General features: G+C 35.5%; 1 protein-coding gene across 8 annotated transcripts in view; it reads left to right on the top strand.

Moving 5' to 3' along the window:
- LOC122516218 (zinc finger protein 853-like) overlaps positions 1-25,165 on the top strand; it is a 74,608-nt gene that overhangs the window by 28,468 nt on the left and 20,975 nt on the right. For 6 of the 8 annotated variants that reach the window (XM_043633891.1, XM_043633854.1, XM_043633881.1 and 3 more), the window contains exon 3: positions 2,785-3,121. In XM_043633891.1, the coding sequence (XP_043489826.1) occupies positions 2,785-3,121 (337 nt within the window). The remainder of the gene's footprint in view (positions 1-2,784; positions 3,122-25,165) is intronic. The other 2 variants (XM_043633915.1, XM_043633873.1) reach the window with 1 other exon arrangement.

Raw genomic sequence — 25,165 nt, 5'->3', positions numbered from 1 at the left:
AAGCCACGCGGAATGTTCTGGATACCGTGCGAGAACGTGGTATCGTGTACATGAGTGCGTGCGTGCATGCGTGCATGCCCACTTGCGCACACGTGCACTCAGTACTGCTCACGAACATCGTAAGAGAGAAAGAGAAATCAGGATTAGAGGGTGGAGTATGTAAAAACGAATCGTGATTGTTCGTTAAAACAGAAACTTTTGATTTCGAAGTAAGGAAAAAAAAAGTAAGAAAAAAGAAAAAGAGAATAAAAAAGATGAGAGAGAAAAGGGTTGGAGTTGTTGGGGTGAGATTGCTAGGTGAGAGATGGCCTTTAGGAAATACACTGGGTGTCGCTTGATATATTTTTCCATTATTAAGGACATTAAGCCGACGGCCCGCGGCCAGGCGACTCTTTCCGTTTTCTTATTTTTCTACTTCCTCTTTTCATTTCTCTTCGCGGACCTTGCCTTCCTCTCCTTCTCCTCCTCATTCTACTTCCATCTCCTTTTTTCACCGCAGCGACGACTATAAATCAGAAAAAAAGATTCAAACCAGCAGTATGGTCGGAACGTCGGGACGCAATTTTCCGTCTGCCAAGAGATAAAAATTTGATTAATGGATACGTTGCTCGGTAATTCGAGAAAGGCGAAAATTCTTCTTTTAAGCCTTTTCTTTCTCTACAACGACTAGACCAAGAAACTTCGAGATTCATGAAGGAACTGCTCGTTGATGAACCGCTAAATGACAGCAACAACTGTTGTATTGTGTATGCTATGATTAGGAAACGTTCTACTATGAGATATATTAAAACACATGGTTCAATATGTGTAATTCTTTGAATGAATCGTTTTGGATACATCCTTTCAAATTAGGTATATTCTTGTAACTATAAGAAATCTAAACTATACATATTATAAGATACAGTAATTACAATTTTTTAAAATATTATAGATTATAATGTCTCTCATGGAAGCGTACGATCTAATTTATTTCGCAATGAAAAAATAAATTTGGTAAAGGTTGACTGTCGTACAAACTTCGATAAGAAGAAACAAATTACACGGGCACAATACCGATTGTTTCGGTATTCTAGTGTCGTGAAACGAGACCAATTTCATTCAAATCGGCGAATAACACAACTACCCTACCCGCTATGTCCAGGTTTGGAATGAAAGTGGGTATACCGAGTCGAAAGAGGGGGTGGAGGAGATAGTAGAAAAAGCTGAGGAAAAAGACGAGAAGTAAAATCGGCTGACAGTCTCTCCTTCTCTCACGGGGATTAAAAGTCACAGGGATGCCCAGTGTCGATCGTAGGCAGTCAAGCATCGGCCGTTACCTTGAATGCTAAGGAAAGGGTTGAAACTCGGAGAAACTTGAGAACCCCCGGTGACAATTTCAATTCTCTCTATCTCTTTTTTTCTTTCTTTCTTTTTCTCTTGATACTCTCTTTCACCTTTTCTCGATCCTCCTCGTTGCACTCATAAGAAGAAGAAGAAGAAGGGTGCCGTGAGATTCTTAAAACTTCTCACGAGATTTTTCGATTTTAATTACAGTTTTAACATATTTTAATAAAATCCTCTGGCGTCTTCCCATACCATTTCGTTCTACCGCCCATCGTTATTCTGATTCTCTCTCTCTCTCTCTCTCTCTCTCTCTCTCTCTTTTCCACTCTTTCTCTTTTCTTCGCTTTAATTCCGTTCAAGTTTCAAGCTGTTTCTCTCAGTCTCTTTCTTTCTCTCTCTTTTTTCCCCTTTTTTTCTTTCGGTTAACAGGCACAAAATTCAAAGCAACTTTTATTCTGGACTGTATTTTGCCGGCATACATAACGTTAACCCTTTCGTTCGTTCACCCACACCCACACTCGCTGATGGAGCAACACCTGTTCTTCCAGGACGTGGCCGAAACCGAACGTTCTTCTTTCTCACGGTTTCGGTCCTTCCAACAGTTTCGTTCTCCTACGCGCCGTGAAGGAAAGAATGCGAAAGAACTCTAGTGTTCAATACGCGTACTCTTTCAATTATCTTAACATTTTGCTTCTATAAGTGTAGAATATACATTATATTACAGATTATTATTTGCGTCGAGTCCAGAATATTTCCTTTGTGAGTTATATACTCAATGCAATTATAAACGTAATATTAAACATAAATTAAGATATTTTCATAAAACGTTCGTTACGCAATTTTTACTGCGATAACAGAACGATTCGATATCGTACGATAGAATGAAAAACAGAATCTACGCGATGACCTCCGACTTCGATGCCGGTGCCGGCGGCATTGAACTTCCGCCGCCACGTAAGTAAAATTCCTATTAAAGTTCCCAATAACGAGAAATATTATATATATATATATAATTATAATCTGAAAAGCTCATTAACTCTTTCTCTCTCCCTCTCTCTCACTTTCTCGTCGTACTATACTCAAACTATTGAAAGACTCTTCGTTTAAGGGATCAGAATTGACATGTATTCAAGTAAGCTTTCGAAGCTCTTTATAATCCTTGACAGTAAATATAGAAATACTAACATACCATAGAAACGGTAAACGACTAGTCATCGGATCGAGCGAATCAACGAATCATGCATGCTACTATAATATATTATTTCTGTTGATAGAAATTATCTTTTTGAATGAAAAGAAAGTAGTCAAATACAAGTCAAAAAAGTGAGGGTGATGATCGACAATTATTATCATGACGCAAATATCATACCTATTTATAATAAATGATTAAATCAAGTTAGGGCCGATTTGCCATTCTCCGTTGCTCGACAAAAAGTACAGCGTACCAACTAACCCCGGCAGTTCTTCTCGCAGATCTTCATGCACAAGAGCGCGATGCAGATGCACGCGAGGGAGCTGGGTGCTGGCGCACTGACGGCAAGACCCGGGGGTGGCGTCGCGGGAGGCCTCGCGGGTCTCAGCGTCGGTGTTGGCGTTGGCGTCGGACCCGGGGGCATGATCACCGGTAACGAGGTCAAACCACACCAGTGCCAGCAATGTCTCAAGTCCTTCTCGAGCAATCATCAGCTCGTGCAGCATATCAGGGTTCATACCGGCGAGAAGCCCTATAAGTGCAGCTATTGTGACCGCAGGTTCAAACAACTGAGCCATGTACAACAACATACGAGGCTACACACGGGTAAGCTTTTTTTATTTATTTCTTCCTTTACGTAATAGCTTTTACTCGCGTCTTTTTTTATTCTCCCTTTTACGGGTTCGAGTCCCTTCTTTACGAACACCTTATCACACTTATCCAATACTATCAAAAATTCGCATCTTTTTACGATCTCCTTAGAGTCAACAGCACATTGGTTTTTGTTTTTTCCTGAACAAGTCACCTATCTATTTTACTAACTGTGCTCAAGTTGTTTAACTTTAGTGATCTAACGGTAACTATTAATCGAACGTGGCTTGTTCATTGATTATAATAGCTTTTATTGAAATATTTTAAGTCATAGAAATATTTTAATATATATGAAAAAGATTTTCAAACAACGAATTGTTGTTTGATAATAGCCTTAATAAATAATCTCTCCTGAAGCAATCTCGTTAGAAGCTAGTTAGGACCGTCGATGTATCGATCATTTTAAAGGATTCGCAATAATGGTATAAGAAGGAGAAAAACTGATAGCGGAGCGGTAACCGATTGCTCGCGCCGAGATAGAAAGAATTTCATTAAGGGATGAGCGTAGTCAGTTGGAAGGTATTAGCCTTGGAGCGAACGTTCATTGCCGTATACGAATCGACCCTTGGAAAAATTTCCCCGATCTCAGCTAAGATTTGCTTTAGTACTAAAGAGAAAAAAAAACGAAGTCTTCGTTGGCATGCTAACTATTTAATCGGGACTCTTTTCAAAATAACGGCGAAAAAGCGAGTTAGAAGACCGCATCTAATCGTAATTTCTAAGAAATCATTCGAGATTCCACTATATGATTGTTAACACTTATTAAAACTGATAAATTTTAGATATCATAACTAAGTTACTTGTTCTTAAATTTCATTTTTAAATCTAACCTTTAAGTATTCAATTTGATTAATTAATTTCATTAAAAAAAGTTCGAATAATTACTAAATGTGTACTAAATTTAAGAAAATTAAAACAGTCACTTTTGTGAAAGAAACGTAAAAGTAAGAACGCTCGATTCTTTGTCGTCGTATGCATACATGTGATGGGAACGCGTTCGTACGAAGGCTTTGCTCGAAAGTTCGTCTTTCTTGGCCGTAGCTCAGGATAAAAGAAGGGCTCGCATTGATTTTAGCCCACCGCCCAACCCAACCGCCCACTTCTCGACGTAGACCTTCTTTTTCGCGACCACCCATGGCCAAATAACTACTGCTCAGCCACCCCTTACATTAATAACCACCCTGACTATGTATCTCCGCCCTCCCGCACCACCTCAGATATACTCGGTGCTCAAAACGGACCGCGTACAATAACGTATACGCGAGAACGTTATTGCCGCATATGCGACTTTGACTTTTCACCTTTTCATCGATGAAACGTCACTGTCTTTTACTTGCATACATTCGCCCACACATTTTCAAAATAGGAACAATATGTAAATAATGTATTTGTTAACAGTCCTATCACAATTTCAACGATCTCGCATATATGTGTATAATCTTATTCTATTTTATTTTTAATATTATTACAAGATAAATTCTACATAGATTTATATTTAATCTCTGCAAGGTTAAATTTTTATTTTTTTTATTTTTTTGATAATAAATAAAAATAGTAAAAGCTTATGTTGGAAAATTTCTAAAAATTATCTAGAAAAAACTGTATGTAAATGTGACTATCGGTCATTTAAGTCAACGGTTTTATGAACATTTTTTATACAATTAAATAGCAATTCAAATATATTTTTGTATGTACTTGTTTTTGTACTACTTAACAGTTTAACATTTGTGGTAAAATAAATGCTCAAATTGATTAAAGAGAAATATAGTACTATTATTTCAATTACAATATTCAAAAAAAAATATATATAAGAAACGCTTTTATTCACCGTATGATAATTAATATCTATTTTATAGTTGCAAAATTTATTAAATATTATATATTTATCTTTATAAAAGATTAATTTTTATCTATGAGATTTGAACTAAATGTTCACGTATGTGGTAGAGGACTTGAAGACTTAAACCGTAACCAAATTTCAATGAACATTAGCGTAATCCATTTAGAACCTACCGATAAAGTTGTATATTAGTGAAAAATATCGAGCCAAGTTGATGTAATTCGATAAAGTTTAAGAATAAAGATTTTGTAAACAATGATAATTACGAAATTAAAAAAAAAACATATTCATAAATAAAGAGAGACTGTATTAATGATAAATGCATTATAATATTTGTTGAAAATTCGATTAATTATGTGTGTTTAATATTCGGAAGGAAAAATAGTTTTAATTTGTAACATTATTCATGATTATTTGTAAAATTTCCATTAACGACATATTGTTATACATGTGTATATATAGATGCACTATAAGGGTTAATTTGGATGGATTCATTTTGTAAAAATATAGAATAACTTTTGATTGATGATGCTCTCAAACATAAAACGAAGGAAAAAACGAGTAAAACGATAGAAAGAAAAGACCACTGAAAATATCTTAGGTCCGATCGAACACAGCTTCCCTCTTTAATATCTCCCTGTGTCATCCGGAATATCTGTCGGCACGGATTCAAAAATTGGCGGGTGGTTCGTGCCTCGTTACCCACCAACCACCATTTTCCCGACAGCTCGAATTCCGACAAACGGCTGCTTGCAAACCGCGCATACCGCTTTCCTTCCGATATAGTCCCGATACGGCATTTACGCGGCGTATTGATCTCTCGTTTCGACGAGATTCTGGCGTGGTGCTATTGGTCGATCGAATTCAAAAAACGGCGGGAATTTACTGCTCCGCTGCGACCGACTGCTGTTTCTCTCTCTCATTCTCTCTCGGCAGTTATCCTCTATCCCCGGACCTTCGTGTTTATATATATTTATATATATAGATATATAGATATAGATATAGATATAGATATAGATGTAGATATAGATATAAATATAGATATAGATATAGAAATAGATTTATATATATATATATATAAACTTATATCTATATATATAGCACATATATAATTCATTAACCGAAATTTAATAGAATGCGTGTGAGAAGTGAAACGGGAAGGGGGTGGTGCAGAAGAGGGAGGAAGTTTTGGAAGAGAAGGGGTTGGTCGTGCAAGCAGGAGGGGAGGAAGGAACGAAGAGAATAGAAGGAATGGCGAATATAATATCGAGTGTCGACGATATCGATACCCGGTCAATAGCTGCAGACTAGACAAATACGAACAGAGGGTATAGAGGGAGAGAGAAAGAGAGAGAGAAAGAGAGAGAGAGAGAGAGAACGAGAACATCTTCTGTAGCATCCCCTCCTGGTGACCGTGCGAGGGTGACTGCGCTTCGGCATCCAATGGGAAAGCTGATAGCCCCACCGAACTCGGATCACGCAAAAAAGCGCGGGAATTTTTCGATCGCCCGATCGTTCAATAATGGAAGCGAAGTTACGCGTGTCGCCACTGTCGAATAAGCGTGTGCGCGCGCGCGCGTGTTCATTCGTTGGTCGTTCATCGGTCGAACGTTGCACATGCACTCACGTAGTTTGTAAATGTGAATATTCTATACCTATAGTGTGGCCAGCGTTAAACACAGTTATATCTACTAGGGTTGCTACTGCCTGACAAAGATTATCCCTTCGGCAACAAGCAAAACTCAATTTCGACAGCAAAATCTAATGATCGCTCTATTCCACTCTCACGATCGAACGCATGCTTCTAATCAGTTTTCGAGTAGCTTAACTCGATAAAAAGATCGACCAAAATTCATCTAAATAGCGTCAATGTGATTTAGAAAGAGGAAGATCGGAAAATACATTTTATCTTTGTTCTTTTCTATCGTCGTATGACTTTCGAAACGATCGTGTACGATCGATCGAACTTGTCCTGTTCTTCGCGTTCTTCTAAGAATAGAAAACGCGGATTCACTTTTCTATCTCTATATTTTCTCGATCGTAGATCCCATTAAAGATTTAATCTTAGCTACTTTAGAAATTCCAAATTTACATCCGCTCCGTATTAAAGAGGATCGAAGTTCACTTCTGTTCATCGATAATTTGCAGCTATCATCGGAGCTTCACGACGACACAAAACACACCCCTTTTCGATTGTCAAGCTGTCGGCTAAAGTATCGTTTGAAAAAAGGATCACGTACTCGCGACGAAATTGACCGGACAATTTTAAAGCCCACTTAATGCCGCGAAAAATTACCGTTTCGCCTGTGCATGAATAAAAATTAAGGTTCTTTCGCGAACGGGAGTTCTTCTCTTTCTCTCTCTCTTTCTCTCTCTCTCTATCTATCTATCTATCTATCTGTCCGTCTATCTATCTCTCTCCCTTTCCACTCTGGCAAACGACTTGCGCTCTCATAACAAGTCTGCATATTTGTATTTACGAGGTGCTGCTGTAAAGCAAAGCAAAAAGGACGAACGATCTAGAATTCAGACATCGAATTTCTCCTTTTTGAACCCCTTCATTCGCTCCGTCTCTCTTTCTCTTCTTTCCTCTCTATCTCTCTGTCTTTCAAATCTTGCCATCAACCAACAGCGAAAACGACTCAACCTTCTCTGTGACGAGCCGTCACCCTCGCGAGCCTCCTTTTTCTCTCTACCTCGCACTTTTAATTCGCTAATTTTGCCCGTTTAAGAATTCATGCGACGGAATGCTTCGCCAGACGACTCAAGAAAAATCAAAGCAACGAAAACGTTCCTTCCTTTTCTTTCTTTATCTCTCTCTTACTCGTGAACTCGACAAAGTCAACGCAAAAGAAAGAGCAACAACGGCCTCTACCTTTTTCAAGAATCTAATGAAAGATTAAGAAAAGACGGTAATCGCGAGCAAGGAATGTTCCTCTTATATTCTTTCTTTATATAATATTTTATCTCTCTCTCTTTCTCTTTCTCTCTCTTTTTCTCTCTCGTTCTTTTTCTCTTTTGAAGACATTCGATCACCCCTCGCATTGCTTTAATACAATTCAAAATTCCTGGCTGATTAGAATTTATCATTTTCGATATACGGTTGATCGGCGATGATAGAATGAAGATAGAAGGATGAAGAAGTAATTAAGCGATACATCGTCTGTGAAGAGTAAATATTTAGTTCGATAATATTAGTTCTAACGTTTACTCTTACTGGTCAAACATTAATCCAATTTCCGAATTTGCGTCGAATTCCGACGGGTGCGTTTGTACATAATCTATAGCGAATCAGTAGACGTAGCGTGCTTTGCTGCCAGCAGCTTTTGGTTTAATTTATTATTTATTTTTTTATTTTTTTATTTTTTATTTTTCCTTTTTTATTTTTCATTTTTTATTTTTCATTTTTTATTTTTCATTTTTATTTTTATTATTTTACGTCTTTTATTTTTTTATTATGTATATCGAGTCAATGTATAATCGATCGAAAAGGGTTGACGTTTCATATTTCTTTTTCTTTTTTTATTCATCATCGAATAGAAAAAAAAACCGTCATAGATTAAAGTAGTTCGAGCCAATCATCGAGTTAATTAATGCATCGTTTATTTGAAAAGCAATAAGAGGAAAAGAAATTAGAGAGATCGTCCAACATGGTCTTATAACGAAAAAAAAGAAGAAAATTAACGTAGTCATGGCGCATATGCATAGGCGAGGACTATCAACGGGTCTATTCTAATTTCGGCCTAGCAACCCTTCCGCGGCTTTACATTTTTTCCATGAGGGTTAATTTGAATAGAGCCACGGTAGTATATTCGTTTTCTATAGCATGCTTAGACGAAGGGAAGGGACGGTAAGGGACGTTAACGTCGATAATACGCCTACGCTTTTTTTCACCAGCTCTCCTTCTTATACCCCCTCCCACTCTTTATTCATCCTCATCTTTATCTTTTCTTCTTTTTTTCCTTATCGAAACGAATCGTAGTCTATCCTCGTAAAATGATTTTCTTTCTATTGCTCTTCTTCATCGGCCGTTTCATTATGGAAACAATCCTATGAACAGTTGTATCAAGCTGACAGTCGCCACGTCAGCATTTTTTAAGGTCACCTCCGAGTAATCGCACGCCATTGTCACTATACGCGCACTAAAAGATTGCGTGCGTATTGTGATAAGAAATCTCGATGCAAAATGTTTACTTGATTCGTCTTTGCATTGATAGTACCGCCGAGAGAGTATATCAATAAATTCTTCCAAAGTTGTCTTCCGATGTCGATTGATTTATTTTTTTTATGACACTTTTTATCCTCGATGAAAGCTACTTCCTATTGTAAGCAAGAACATTTGCAAATAATTATATTGTTCTTTCAGAGATAGATATCGCGATAATTGTTTTTCTTTTATAAAAACAAAAAACATTTTCTACGTTTCATTTCGCACAATTAAATTATGACAAAACCATTTTTTAATGTAATGCTTACGTAGGAAAATTTTCTCACGCTTATTATCTTACTGGTCCGTTTAACACCTTTCCATTGGTATTAATGATCGATGAAACCAATTACGAGATGATACAAGATGGACCATGGAATGCATATTATGAGCTATTCTAACGCTTTCATTTACTTCTTTTTCGACCTTTCTTCTTTTTTTTTTCTCTCTCGCTTTCTCTCTGCACGGTTAATTAAAATTTAATGGATCCTGCATACCCGGGCAAATCACGTGACCGAAACGGACGCCTTGTAATATAACTATGAAGGAAGTCAAGATAATCCGAAACTAAATTCCGCATACTTCCGATACTCTTACTTTACTAAAATAATAGGTATTTTAAAATAAAGCTTAACAAGTGTATTATTTCTTTTTTATTTTTCCGAAATAGCGAAGAGACGATAATATTTCTTGAGGAATTTCTTGCATTTAAAATGTACGGATCTACGCCTTTTTCTAAATGTTTTTCAACGAACGACGATAACTTTTTCCGTATCTCGCAAATCCAGAGTGTGTTTTCAGATTGTTGCTATGAGATTTACATTTTTCCAACGGCTATCTTATCGTTCCTGTTACTGATATAGAATAGTTCAAGATGCAGTTAGAAGTAATAAATGTGCATACATATATAGATGTTCATGTATTATATATATAATATATGAATATACATATACATATCTATATTCTTACATCGCTAAAGAAAAAGCAAGGTCGATTTACTTTTCGATCGAGTATTCGAAGATGATAAACTCATGTAACTTTCGTTATGTTGATATCGAACTAATTAGAAATTTTATTATTGGTAAAAACATATATGTATGTCAGATATACAATGTATACGTCATTGAAACGATTACGCGGATCGTTCTTTAAAATACTTAAAGAGGATGCCTACGTTTTAGTCTCAAAAATCGACAGAAGACTTACCCTCGCATTACTGACTTACTTTCGTAACCCTTTTCTCGAAGGAAAATGTCGCATCCTTCTCATTCTCCACCTCTTCTTCCTTCTCCCCCTCTTTTGTCTATCCAGAAGAAAAATCTTCATAATGTGAAATGATTAAGTATTGTCGTAGAAAAGTCAGTTCGTTTCTTCTTATTTCCTTCACATATATACACACATACGTACACGTTTATCTACCAAGTTGCTTAGGAAAATTCATTCTACAGTCGTTAACATTAAATATTCATTAATTCGAATCAAGTAGAAAGAAAAAAAGAAGAATATCTGATCTTCATCGATTAAACACAACTTTGCAAACTTTATAAAGAATAACCTTATAACCTAAGCAGTGTACAAATTATATGCTTTTGACGCATGTTCCTAAGTCTATTATTTATATCACATTTATATAATGGACGATATAACAAACGAACTTACATAAAAACTTCTACATTTCGAATATTCGTATATCATGTTTATGAACACGTACGGTCATTATAAAAGTATTCGCCAATGAGTTTCATTAGTTATAGCAATATCGATGTTATAAAGTTCTTTCAAAGAAATTGTACGAAACTGTTGCGTTTAAAACGTCGGCGAACATAGCGAAGCGTACCGGTTTAGTCAAAAGTAGATTAACTTTCTAATCCTTAAACGAAAGGGATTTTTTCAAACAAAATAAGGTACTATCTTCGTTGCGCGTCGTCGAATCACGTTTTAGTAAGGTTGAGCAGCACGGAACCGGTCAGTAGGTTAAGGATACTTAATACTCCTTAGCCTCGAATGCAATAATTTCGCCTCGACAAATGCCACGACGTGGCGAACGCCGATAAACGTATTTTTTTTTATAAACAGGCGAGCATACATGTATATACATAAATATACACACATTCGAAAGAGTGCAATCGCGAGTGCGCGCGCTTATAAACGGTTATTAGTACATTATAGCGGGAGCGTTAAATCCGCTACGAATCAACGGCGCGTATCCGTCGCATTTGCAATTACTCCGCGTTTCTTATTACGCGTTACTATTGACATACACGCACACGGAAAATCATTGAACGTTTCAGGGTGTGCCAAAGAAGAAGAAAAAGAAGAATTCGAAGGTAGACTGTATACTTCGTCTATTGATATCTTTTCGATTAAATTGAAATGCAAAGAAAAGTCAGAAAAATAATGGGAAATAAAGAGATAAAAAAAAAGTAATTCGACGAAATTTAGGATTAAAATAATGAAAAAGAAAAAAAAAGAAAAAAAGAAAAAACAAACTAACTTATGTTAAACTTGAAATTAAAAAAAATGCAGAAAGAGAAAATAGAGAAGGAATAAAAAATAATAATAAAAATAACTTTATACTAGAGAAATTAAAGACTCCTTTTATTTCTCGAGAACGTGGAAACTTTCTTTGATTCGTCAGGGTCGATATCGAAGATACGGGTTTATTTCTCGTCCTTATCATTAACATCGAGCTATGTCGAATCTCAGGCGGGAAGCTTGGATGAGAAGATTTACGCGGGGGCCATTTTCTAACGGATCGAGCATAGTATAGTCGAGTCGCCGGAGGCGGTGCGGTGCACCGCTCCGCGCGGGGTCAAGAATATTGGGTACGGTCGACCGTAAAATAAGATATAGATTTCCATCTAGTAAACTTTCTACGTGCGGCATGTGTGGGAGGCAAGGAGGCAAAGAGGCAAAGAGATGACGCCATACGGCATACGGCCGTACCTACAAGAAAACGAGTCGGGCGTGCATCTCGCGTTGGAAACTTCGTTCGCGTTGTTTTTTTGTTAGTGTGTAAGAGAAAGAGGTTCACGTTACGCTCTACCTCCGTGTATGCACATATATATATATATATATATATATATATATATATATATACATATATATACATACTCGCCTAAACTCGCGTATATACACCTTTTCAAACTCTCCAGCTGCGTATGAGGAAACGCATGCACGGCAAACAACTAATCGCGTAATTATCTGTATAGTTAGGAACACACTACCGGAAAAATAATTACACGCATTCAAATCGCCGCATCGAAGAAGCGTTACGCGATTATTTAACGTCGATCTTTTTAATCGACTTGATTAATACGAGCTCTTTAATTAAGAAATACATTTTTGTTTTCAAATTTGCCCGAGGATATGATCTAATTCGATGAAAACCTATAGGAAAAAATTGAAGGCGAACAATTTTATAAATTTTTTTGTATAATAGTTAAAGATATTGCATTTTTCGTAGATTACTGGGAATAAAACAATTTCTTTTTTAAATGAAATCTATCAAAGATCATATCTTGTTTCTCATTTATCTCATAATTATCAAATTTTTTTAAATCTTTACTACTGAGTATACAAAAGATATTCCACTACGTTCATAAATAGTTAATAAATCTCTGCTTATCTAGGACCGTAAGAAAGAACTTTCGAAATTGTAAAATGTATCACCGCGTATGATTTATATGAAGACATTACAATATCTTTTTTGCGACAACGTAAAAAAGAACTTCAAATGGTCGGTTCTTAAAAGATATCAGGTCGTTCAACTAACAGCGACTATGCTGTTAACGCGTACACTAGAGTCCTCCCTTCCTCTCTTTGGCTTCTTCGAGAGAATCTTTTCGAACAAATGGCTCGCGATGAAAAATCGTAAAGACGCGAGGAGGGCCATCAGAACTTCGACCGGATCCACTCGACGTTTCAGGCCGAACGTTCGTTCTGAGACATTAATTTTTACCCCTTTTCCTCGGCCTCTCTCTCTCTCTCTTTTCTCTAGAGCCCCTGGTCTATCGCCATCGAGTCGAGCGAGGCTCTGCCTAATGACCCAAACGTTGTCGTCTTCTTCGCTTCTCCGAGACGAAGTGAAAGAGAAAAAGAGATAGAGATAGAAAGAGAAAAAAAAAGATCTCGACGAAATGCCCGTTAAGTGGCGAGAAGCGTCGTTGAGAAAAGGGTTGAAGATCTTGTTCTGCATCCAGAAACGATCGTTACCGCTCGGACGGATGCTCGGTAAGAAGAAGAAGAAAAAGGAGAAGAAGGAGGAGCAGAAAATACGGAAAGCCGCGTATACTCTTTCCAGTATCTTATATAATTTCTCCTTTCGTTCTTTTTTATTTTTCTTTATTTTCTTTCCTTATCTTTATCTATTCACTTTTTTCTATCCAGAATTCATTGTCTATCTCTTTCCCGTTCGCTTACTCAGAGACAAATTCGACTCATCCCTCTCTATCTCAAGTTTTACATTTCCTTTTCTTCTCTTTTTCCAAGAGGACGTGGTATATTACAACAATAGTTCTCATCAGGAATCAAGAATAAATTATGCTCCGGTTAAATTTGCATCGTTGAAAATTAGGTACGTTCTTCTTATACGAAATTCCAATGATTGAAGATGTGTTTGACACATCCTCGAAATATTTCGCTGAATGAAGGAAGATATCGATTTAATAGAGTTCGTTAATTAATAAGAAAGAGAAAGGGGGAGGAGATTGAAAAAAGAATATAGAATGATCAAAAATAAAGATCGATGACTCCAAAGGAGAAAATAAAATACACGAGGAAGGTATATAGTAAGGTTTTATAAGAGTTAAAGGATCGATAACCCCTGCCGTTTTGGAATGAGAGGGCATCGGTCGAAAAAAAGAAACAAGAAATAAAGTAAAAAAAAATGTGCAGAGAAGAAGACGATACAAAGAGTTTCGAACGAGGCAGGTGAAACGGCTCTTTCGGTGGGTGAACGTGCGAGAGAAAGAGAGGTCGCCATATGCCCGAATAATGTTCCACCCGCGCAACTCGACCAACCGGCCAAAAAAGAGAAGTTCGTTGGCATCATCGTCATCACAGAGGAAACGTTCGAAAATATCCTATCTCATCTAGCAAGACACATTTGGCTAATATGATTATTCATATCTATCTGAAAATACTTAAAATATTTTAAATCCGTAGAAAAATTAAAACGTCTATTTAAATTTACATCAACTACTTCCTGATAAACGTTCAAATTTTACAAATAAAATAATGGAAAGTATTTAGTGGCTAAAAGGTTTTTTAAGGGATAAAAAAAGAACAATAAGAAGGTTTTAATATTTTAATACTACAAAAAATAACGGTGTTTTATTGTAATTCAATGACAATGACTACGAACGCGTAGGTTTGGAAAGAGGCTGTACTTGGGCGATTTCAACTAGACTATCGATGATGACTGTACACTACGTATGCGGGGGGATACACACTTACACGTACATACATACGCACACATCCGCAAATTTTCGCACGTACGTACATGCGGCACATTCGCCAGGGGGTAGAAATCATTAAAGGGGCGTGGCATAGCCGTGGTTGCCCGGATGACGGTCACGTGAACCAAGATGGCCGCCACTGCCGAGAGTGCTCCCCTCTTTGCAACAGTCATTTGTTATCGGCCATTTTATTTTAATGATTTCCATGCATGCGTGAAACGCTTCGCTACATCGCTTGGGAAAGGGATGCATTCTCTCGCACCCTTTCTCTCTCTCTCTCTCTCTCTTACTCACTCTTTCTCTATTTCTCTCTCTCGCTATTTCTCTCTCTCTCTCTCTCCTCCCTCCACGCATCTCTATCTTTCTCTCACGTTCTCGCTCTACATGCGCTTGGTATCGCGTTCTCCTAGCGCAATGCACACACTATATTGAATCGAACGTAGCGCTAACGCCGATTTCATGGTAATTTCGTACCCTGTAAATTTCAGTTGCATCCACGATAATGCATTCTGTTCTTTCGATAAATTTAATCGAATATTGGGATAATGATTTGTATGAAATTACTTCGTGACCATGCTTTTGGTAAAGTCATTGCGTTTGCGAGAGAATCATTGTTATAAATTTTACGACGAATCTATTCGATGAAGCCGGAACCCGTTTTTTCCTCGAATTGTTCACGATTCACTCGAAAGTTGTCAAAGGATATAGAATATTATTATACTCGATGCTTTTCGAGAGATTTCAAAGATTCAGGAAAAAGTTAAAAATAAGACGCATGATCGCAATGTAATAATAAGCATAAACGCCATTGCGACGCATCGATCGAAGTTATTGAACTGCAGCAACGTATATTTGATTAATAATAGCTACCACGGGAATAATAATCATCAAAACACAATGATTCAATTGGTCGGACGGTTTTCGCTTTACCAATCCGAAAATAATTAATATAACGGGGTAGAAACGCATGAAGTACCCCGTATATTATCGACCGTATTGGTTCCCAAAATTGCATTCTTTTTAAAACTTTAACAGCGTTCAACGAATTACTAAATCGTTGAACGTATCGTAGAACGAAACGAAGAAATCGGATATCTTTTTATATTTTATTCACTCGATTGTTATCTCTTTTCTCTTCATTTATCTATCTATCTTCTATTCCCATAGCACTCCCCCAATTGCATCAATAATTTTGGACTTTGTAAGAAAATTAATAGAACCTGTCAAATTACTGTCTTACTTTTAAGCTAAATTTAAAGTTAAATTGCTCTTAAACTCCGGGTTTAGCAAGACCGCGGATAAGTGCGCTTTAATTAGCTTCGAACTAGATGCTATATCACCTTCTGAAAATACTTTTCCATCGAAGCCCAAGGTTAACGTAATCTACTCTTCGTACCTCTTCTTTCTCCTCTACCTCAACTATTCAATTTTTCCATCGATGATGTACCTAACGTAATCGTATCGGATGGAATCCATTCAATCGACCGTTTTAAAATACATAGGTACCTGCAATTTTTTATAAAGTATAAACTTCCACGTGCGATCAAATTTTCAAACTGAAATAAATATCAAATTTTAACGTTTAAATGTTAATGAACGATTGCACAGTTCATAAGAACGTTTGTAAAAACGAACTACGTTTTCCACGAAATTTACCCTTCAGCATCGTTCGTTCGAAATTAGTAGACGCGATCGGCTTTCGATTATTTACTTATTCATTCGTTCGATCGTTTGTATTTCGCTTTCTCTCCCTCTCTCTCTCTCTCTCTCTCTCTTTCGCGAGGAATAGTTAATAAACAATACAAATAGCAAGAAAACGTACAAACAGAAAGTTTATACAATAAGTATATAGTCTCGTCACTCTACATACATTATTTCGGAATGATGAAGAGGATAAATAGATAAACTGTAGGTTAAATGAATTTCAACCCTTATAGATCTAATCATTGTCTGTCGTTACCTATAGAGAAAAGAAAGTACAAAGAATTATAAACATAGCAAAGAAAATAAAAACAAATAAGACTCGAAATAAATCTTTTGCGTTTTGTTAATTTGCATTTATTTTGCCGTTGGATATTGTAAACTTATGCTCACTTCTGCTTTTGTCATTTGAACATTCGAATAGTTTCACGAGTCTCATAGAGTCATCAAAGATGACAGAAAAAGAGAAGAGAGGAGAAGAGGGGAGAAAAGAGGAGAAGAGAGTAAGCGGGGCGGGGCACAGTTGGGAGAAAGAGAGTAAAAGAGAGAGAGAGAGAGAGAAAGAGAAAATGAAACGAACGTAAAGAGGCAAAGGGTGTGCTGGGTGTTCATATATATATTTATAACGAAAACCGTCAGTATGTATGACGCAGGTGCATGTGAGCGCATTCAGTTTAATGATTTTCAGTCGGTATTTCAATGACGGTGGGTCGATAGTGGGTGGCCAAACGGCAGACTGGGAAACGCACAGTGAGAGCGAAAGAGATACAATGAACAGGGGTTTCAAGTTGGGGCCGATCAACCTAACGCGTACCCGCGCACAATTTTATATACGTATGTATATTCATGTGTGGTCTCGTCATCGACTGGTTGGATGAACGGGCGAAATAACGTGAAACAGATCGAGAAAAAGCGACGAGAGAATCGTGAGTTATCAATACAGATAGGATTAAAAAAAAACAAGAAAAAAAAAATATATATATAGAGATAGAGAGAAAGCAATTGAAATTTATCCTTTCCGTCATAACGTTTGTAAATAAAAAAAACTAGTTTTCCAAAATCCTAACAAATTTTCACGAACACTAGTTTGAGAAATAGTGATGAAAAATGATCGTCCATTAAAAGTACGACTATATTCAGTCATTTTATTAGCAGACAAGTCCAAGTCCAAAACTAGGGAACAATAATCAAATAAAAGTAGGATAGTAAGAGAGACAGAGGCTAACGAAGAAAGCAAGAAAGCAAGAAAGCAAGAAAGACGAAAAGAGTGTAGGAAGGGGAGAGAGAGAGAGAGAGAGAGAGAGAAAAGGACGATGTAAATTTTCTAGCGGTGCGTTCATTTGTTCGTTGAACGAAATGCGAATGCATTATACATGGATTGCAGGGGACATTAATTTTCTGGCGTGGACGTGTAGTGGGCCGTGGAGGGCCGCTCGGTGGGTGAGCGTGTGTGATGGCAGAGGGGGTGGTTGTTTCCACGGACGAAGTGGGGAGTCGAGCGAGGCAAACGAAGGAAAGAGATGGAGATGGAGTATGAGGCAGAGGAGGACGGGGGAAGGGGTGGCGAGTGGGGAGAGTGCATGGAAGAACGGTGGAGGGTGGCGAATCCAGCCTGTTTCCTCTACTCACACGTCCAACCACGTGCCAGCTTTCCGTGCTTTCTATCTACTTTTTGCAATCCCGGTGATTTTGACGAGTGGTCGGAGAGGTTGACGAGAGAAAAAGTGGCTAAATTTTCTTCTATCACGGAAAAAAAGAAAAAATCTCGATTCGAGTTTAACTTTGGTGACGACTATTTTGACGCATCTTGTTGTTTTCGGATTTCTCGCTGTTTTAATACAACGTGTCAAACCCGATACGAAAACGTAAATGATACGGGAGAGTAAAAATACAAAATTAATTAAATATGTTTGTAAAAAGTCTCTTATCTCTATCGAATAGTTGATTGAGAATTAGCTCAACGAAACAAATCGAAGTATATATTTATATATATATATATATCTTATCTGAACGAAAAGCAATGAAACATCCTGTCAGAACCAATTTAATGTCCTGTTAATAATCCAAGAGACGTTCGGAAATACGAACTGTTACGTAGAAAAGTACGAACGAGGAATGCATATCGTAACGAAATGAAATGTGAAAATTAGGTAACGCTAGTCAATCGATATTTTAATTGACGCAATGATATATAAAATGATTAAAAATAATATTTATCTGATGTATTATTTTGTCTATTACACATTTGTGTAACAATATTATATTATTTAAATCAAAATTTTCTATCTTAACGAGGAAAAACAATATGATAGATTAGAAAGATTCCTTGTATCCTCGCTATCATTACAAACGTATTGTTGTAGTCTTTGTCCGTGCTTTCGCGTGCGTGAAAATTGAAAGATGGTCGAAAAGGTAGGCGAGCAAGTAAAAGTTACAGAGCGAACGTGAGGGCGAGTGTCCGGTCGAGTGCACCGATTCATCAAAACTTCTTTACAATTCGTAATTCTTACTCCTCGACAAAGGGTCTCAAAGGGTTGGGATAGACCCTTTTACATGGCAACATCGGCGCCACCTACTTTCCCTCATCCCCCCCCCTTTAGTCTCGTCCTTCCGGTTGGCACGCAAGATTTTAAATTTCATCATAATTCTTCGTATCCCTCTCCTCCCGCATGCGGCAACGCCAATTATTATCAGAAGGAAGGCATTATTAAAGAAAGGGAATTATTTCCTTTTCCCGACGAAAAGAACTATATCTCCTTAAACTAAAAAGTAAGATAGAAATAAAGAATAAAAGCGTTTGATTTTATTTTCTCTTATGTGACTAATTGTAAACACCTAACGTAAACTTTATTTCATTTCTATTAACTGGCTAATCATAATAAGATAATTAAAAGAAACATAAATTATTCTATTTGTCATCTTCGTGAAATGATGGATAACAAAATAATTATTATTTCATTGACGTTAAGTAGGTTGTATAGGTTGCAGTATTTTATGAATTATTAATAAGAAATGAAGTAAAAAGTTACTGTTAAAAGAGAAAATCATATAAATTTCCTGTCGAACCGTTAAATGTGTATGTATTATAAAAGTTCGATGAACGATAAAAAAATAAAAAAGAAGAAAAAAGAGCGGCGGACGTTACGCGGCGTCAGGTTCGATTGATAATTAATCGTTTACTTTAAAACGGCAATCGTTACTCGAATGGTAATATCGATTAAGCAAACCGATTAAAAATTTTATTCAGAGATTTGAAATTTTCCCTCTACGCTGATTATTATTTTTTTTCATCGTATTTAGCAAAATTGATCATATGCCGCGTACACGGTATTTTATTCTCAAAGTTGCTTTACGAGTAGACAGATAGATGTTCGACAACTAATAACGGGTGTTGTAGCGTTTCTTACTCATCAGAAAAAAATGTGAAAGTACGGAATGAAAAACGTTGAGTAGTTCGTTTTACACGATTCTCCTACGAGATATTTATTTCCAACGTGTTTTCCGGTGAAAAAAAACAAAAACAGAAGAAAAAGAGAAAAATAGATAAAGGGAGACACGCACAGAAGGAAGAAAAAAGAGTCAAATATTATTATACGCATATTCGAGTGTAGACATGTGGACGCACTTAATGCTTTACAAATAAATGTTTCAACCGATAATTAGTGGGTTACAATAAGAAACCACCCATTTTTCCTCTATCGCTGCTGGCCACATATTAATTCGATTTTAATTGCATCGGGAAAGAAAACATACGGCCTTGAAAGAAAGAACAGGCAATAAAACTAACGTCCGTGTAAAAGAACATAGCTATAGAAGCGTATAACACGGTATCTTTCCTTTTTCTTCGATATCGTTCTTTGAATTCCGCGAATAAAACACAATTATACTCAGGGAACGCTAAACGGGCAGCAAATAAAAAGGGAGAAGAACGAAACATGTTGGAATTCTACGCGGTGTGTAGGCGAATGAAAATGAAAGGGTCATTTTTTAGTACCTATTCTAAACCGAATATACATCATTTTTATTCGTGTTATACTTCGTATACGTTTAAGCAGATGAAAGGAAGAAATAAAAAAGAAAAAAATTAAAAGCAACAACGACTAAACGTTTTTTTACAAACAGAAAATAAGAATAAGAACCAAAAGCAAATAGTAAGCATTCAACCACAAAAAACTTTATTACATCTTATTATATATTTATTATAGTTTTATACAAAAGAAAGAGAGAAAGAGAGAGCATTGCCCCATAAGAGTCGATTTAGACAAAAGGAACAATTACGTACGACCATCTGTTTCTTCCGTTAGTTACGAGAAAGCATCAACTTTTCCGATACACTTGAAATAAAACATGTTGAGAATGACTGTCCTGTAAGAAAATCAAACAATTGAATAATCTATTGATCTCTAATTACATGCGATTACGAATAACGGAAGCTCTCTGTAGTTATAAAGTGAACAGAGATCAATAAATGAATCGTAAAAATTGTCGATAAAGTAGTCTATACATTCATACGCATTTCTATTTCGTGCAAAGCGTAAATCATTCGTTATCATTTTCTACATCATTTATATGGCTTACATTTCGCGATATAATATATTTGAATTTAAACATTCGTATATAGGTAGGTAACACACGGTGAGCCAAATTACGTGTTATGTTTGAACAAGCGAAATTCTCATCATGCAACACAATCTTGGCAATATGATGAAATACATATTAAAGTGTGAAATCTATTAATTCGTGAAATAACTAAACTGACCAGTTAAAGTATGAAAGAAGGAAAAATTACATACTTCAACAAGACAATACATGAATTCGCGAAAGGCGAATAATTAAAGTATGAAATTGAAATTTAATCCTAAGTATACAAAAAATATTCTTCGATTTCGTTTTTATATCTGCCTATACTCCACTGTTGCGAATCCGGAGTCAGAAAATATGTATTTCTTTGTTTTAAGGCTTAACGAACCTCGAGATAGAGTTTCTCTATTGATTTAAGGGATCAAATTATATTTTCTTTGAAAACTATGAAAACGAAAATAAAATAAACGCGAACAAACGTACTCGTATATAGGTATTCTCTTTTTGTCCTTTGAAAACAAATTTTCTATTAATCGTGCTCTTCTATCGACTTCGAACGTACCATGTTCGCATTTTACCCACGTCACCATTTCATACCACCATTGTCGTACCACCAGACTATTTGCAATGTGCAAATAATTCTGAATGTATCTTTTTTACCTATTATTTTGTACATCCTAAAATAATAATATTTAAATTTATTTTATTACATATCATATATATATATATATATATATATATATATATTACTTTCAATAATACGATGATAATGTATTCCTAAACTGAAAATTGATATCACTATTTTTAAACGTCTGATTTTTTCTATTAAATTTTCGCATTGTCAATTTTATTGACATACGGCATTGTTTTCTGAAACAAATAAGAGAGAGAAGGAAACACACGGACTAACTAACCACTATATCATTACACTACACGATAAATTTCAATTTGATTACTTGTATCTTCAATATCGTTCACACGTATGTAGATTCCTGAAATCTTCGACGCTTAGAAATCTTAGACGCTTAATTAAAGTTGATATAACAGCACAACTAACAGAAAATCTGTTTTCACTATGATGAGATCATTTCGAAAACTCACTCTCAAAAGAGAAATACATTTTAATAATATCGAACAACTAACGTTCTTACTAAAAGTATATAAACGATCTGTCTTTTCCAGGAAAATTTTCTTATTGTCGATAATTCGAAAATGCAACCTATGAATAAATATCAAGTGTACACGAAATGACTTATTGTTAGTAACTGTTAGAATTTGTGTAGGTACCGGTTAACGAAAAAAGTAAAGATAGATATGTATATGTAATTGACTGTAGTTATTAATATATAATATAATCGTAAGATATAATTACGACGCGTCTTGATCGGACGCCGGAACAGAAGAGAGTGACTTTCAGAAGTAGTTTGCCTTAAAGCACAAAACTTGATATGGATAATAATCGATCACTGCTTCTAGATCGTCCTTGTGCTTAATTTTCATTGATTTACATCGATCGCGATTATCACTATTTCCAATAAAAAGGTTGTTCAGCATCCGTCTATTCATTGTACTGTTTTTATATTTATTGTCAGTCTTCTCCGAACGCCGAGAGATATAAAAATGATATTAGAAAAGTATCAAATTTATTTCGAGTGTACGTATGCGTGTTTTATTGCTATATAAATAATATGCATATATGTACGAGTGTATGTACTGCTGGCGAGTGACATACATATATATGTATGCGTGTATATATGACCATCGTATATAAGACAAAATACATTTAACGCGATTAGTTATCGAAATATTATTCATTAGAGGATCGTTTAAAAAGAGGATATAAAAAATTGTATCTAATGTTAATGAGAACATAAATGCTGTAGAAAAATGTATAATATTTACGTAATACAGGAACACGGCTAAACACGTCTCGTCGGAATCAGAGAAGAATGATGACTGAGAAGGGAAGGGATGAGTAGAGGTTAAGCTTATCGAAAGAACGGTTTCTCGGTCATTTAATGTTTTGTTAATATGTATAAATATATCTCACTTCTCAGCCGGTGTTTACATTCGATTATTGTCGTTTCCACTCTATTAAGAATCTCGTCGTCGAATTTTAAAATACATTGACCTTCGTGTACGTTCGGTGTCCGTCGAGTATATTTCGTAGCTGTTTTCGTATTTATTGTTATTCTTATTCGAACGTCGAAATATATAACAACGATATTAGATAAGTATTATATAGTATATATGTATATGCCTAGTTTTAAATTATTTAATTTAGTTAAATCGTGAAATACTAGGTTTTACCCAAAATAAGTAGAGATTTTTGAGAAAACATATCAAAAGAATCTTATTATTTACTAAAACTTGTAGTTTTAGAAAGTAACGAAGTTATATATATATATTCACAAATAGTTAAAGTATAAAATTGAAATTTGATTTGTTTTTAAGGTCTCCTTTTCTTTTTACAACAATGCTCGTAATTATTCGTTCTTATCTCTTCTTGTACTTTGAACACTTATGTATTGTTATTCGTGTTGTTCTTTTAGATCTAATCAAATTTCAATTTTATACTTTAACAATATAGTTATTTCAGAAATTAACGATTTTTATAATTTAATTTATACATATACATATATACATACATTCACATCTCTCTCTATCTCCCTCTCTATCTCTCTCCGAAAAATGTTTAAATGGTCTGGACGAAAAAAAAAAATAAGATTAAAATTAAAGAGATGAAAAAATCGAACAAGTATCTCCCTGCGCTTTTACTACGGTTATTTTTATTAAATTAGATATAATGGAATTCTTCGATGAATCACGCGACTGAATAAAAGATGAATCCTCGCTGTAAAAGCGCGCGCGTGTCAGACAGAGACAGAGTGATGACCGATGAGGAGAGAGGATAGCGAGTGAAGAGCAAAAACGATCGAGTGCCTGGGGTGAGAAAGCTCAGAGAAGAATGTCGATATTAATAAAAGTTCAATTCAGCCAATCGTTCGTGGGAATTAGAATAGAGGCTTTTCGAAAGAAAATAAGAGAAAAATTAACTAGCCAAGATAAAGCTAACTTTTTAATGTCGACTGATTGACAGATAATAAATATATCAAGTTTTTTTTATATATATACTTTAAAATATTCAAAATATTAAAATGCAAAATCAATGGTCTAAAAAAGTTGTGTTCACATTTAAATATATATTACTTATTTATATTGAAAAGAAAGAAAAAACACAAGGCTCGTGTTTCGTATAAAAATAATTCAATGTTTTACATGTTTGATATATATATATAGAACTGCAATATTTCTCTCTAACATACTTTGCTTTAGAAATAAATGTGATGGAATTTAATTGATAAAAAAATAAAAATAAAAACGAAGCAGAAATTAAGTCGATCACGCTTATTCGCTTCATCGATCACGAATGGACGATAATGCCGTTTTATAAAAGAATGGTAATGAAAGCGTAACAAACGATTCTTTTCGATAAGATATATCGTCGTTTGTAACGATCATACGAAAGAATGACAAAAAGAAGAAAAAAAAACGAATCGTTCAGTGTGCGAGAAATGAGAAAAAAAATCTCAGGCACTCGATTTAAACGGTGGAATGCCAAACAGGAGACAAAACTTTTCCTTTCCTCGCCAATAGACGTGGATGCTGATACCTGTTGCATGCTGGCAGAAAAAAAAACACGAGGTGTACTGATAGGACGATTTAATGTCTGAATTTATTTTCACGGTTTACTATTCCGTACACACACCCATATTTACACGTGTCTTTTTTTTGCTCGGCGGAAATTACGAGCACACATTATGACACCCTCATCGAGATGGTACTTTATCGCGATATATAAATTGCGTTGCTAAAGCTTAATGAATAAAAATATGGGAAGTAAAAATATAGGTGAGATATTCTCTCCCTTTCTCTCTATTTATCGATCTCTATCTCTCTTCATCTTTATACATTAATTAAGCAAACGAAGAAACGTGATATTTCTTTTTATTTCGGATATACATTATCTGAATTAACTGAATTATATACTTTAATGGTACAAATATTAGGTGTAGCAATTAATTCGGTGTATTGATATTAAATTTATTGTATCATAATTACCATATTTTTTTGTCAAAGAATTTAACAGTTGCTTGAATGATAGACCAAAGTCATTGAAAATAATAGAAACTATTTCGAAGATTAATAGA

The sequence above is a fragment of the Polistes fuscatus genome, unplaced genomic scaffold (genome assembly GCF_010416935.1).
Source record: "Polistes fuscatus isolate 324 unplaced genomic scaffold, CU_Pfus_HIC Scaffold1, whole genome shotgun sequence".
Classification (NCBI taxonomy): Eukaryota; Metazoa; Arthropoda; class Insecta; order Hymenoptera; family Vespidae; genus Polistes; species Polistes fuscatus.
This window is presented reverse-complemented; position numbering and strand designations above follow the sequence as displayed.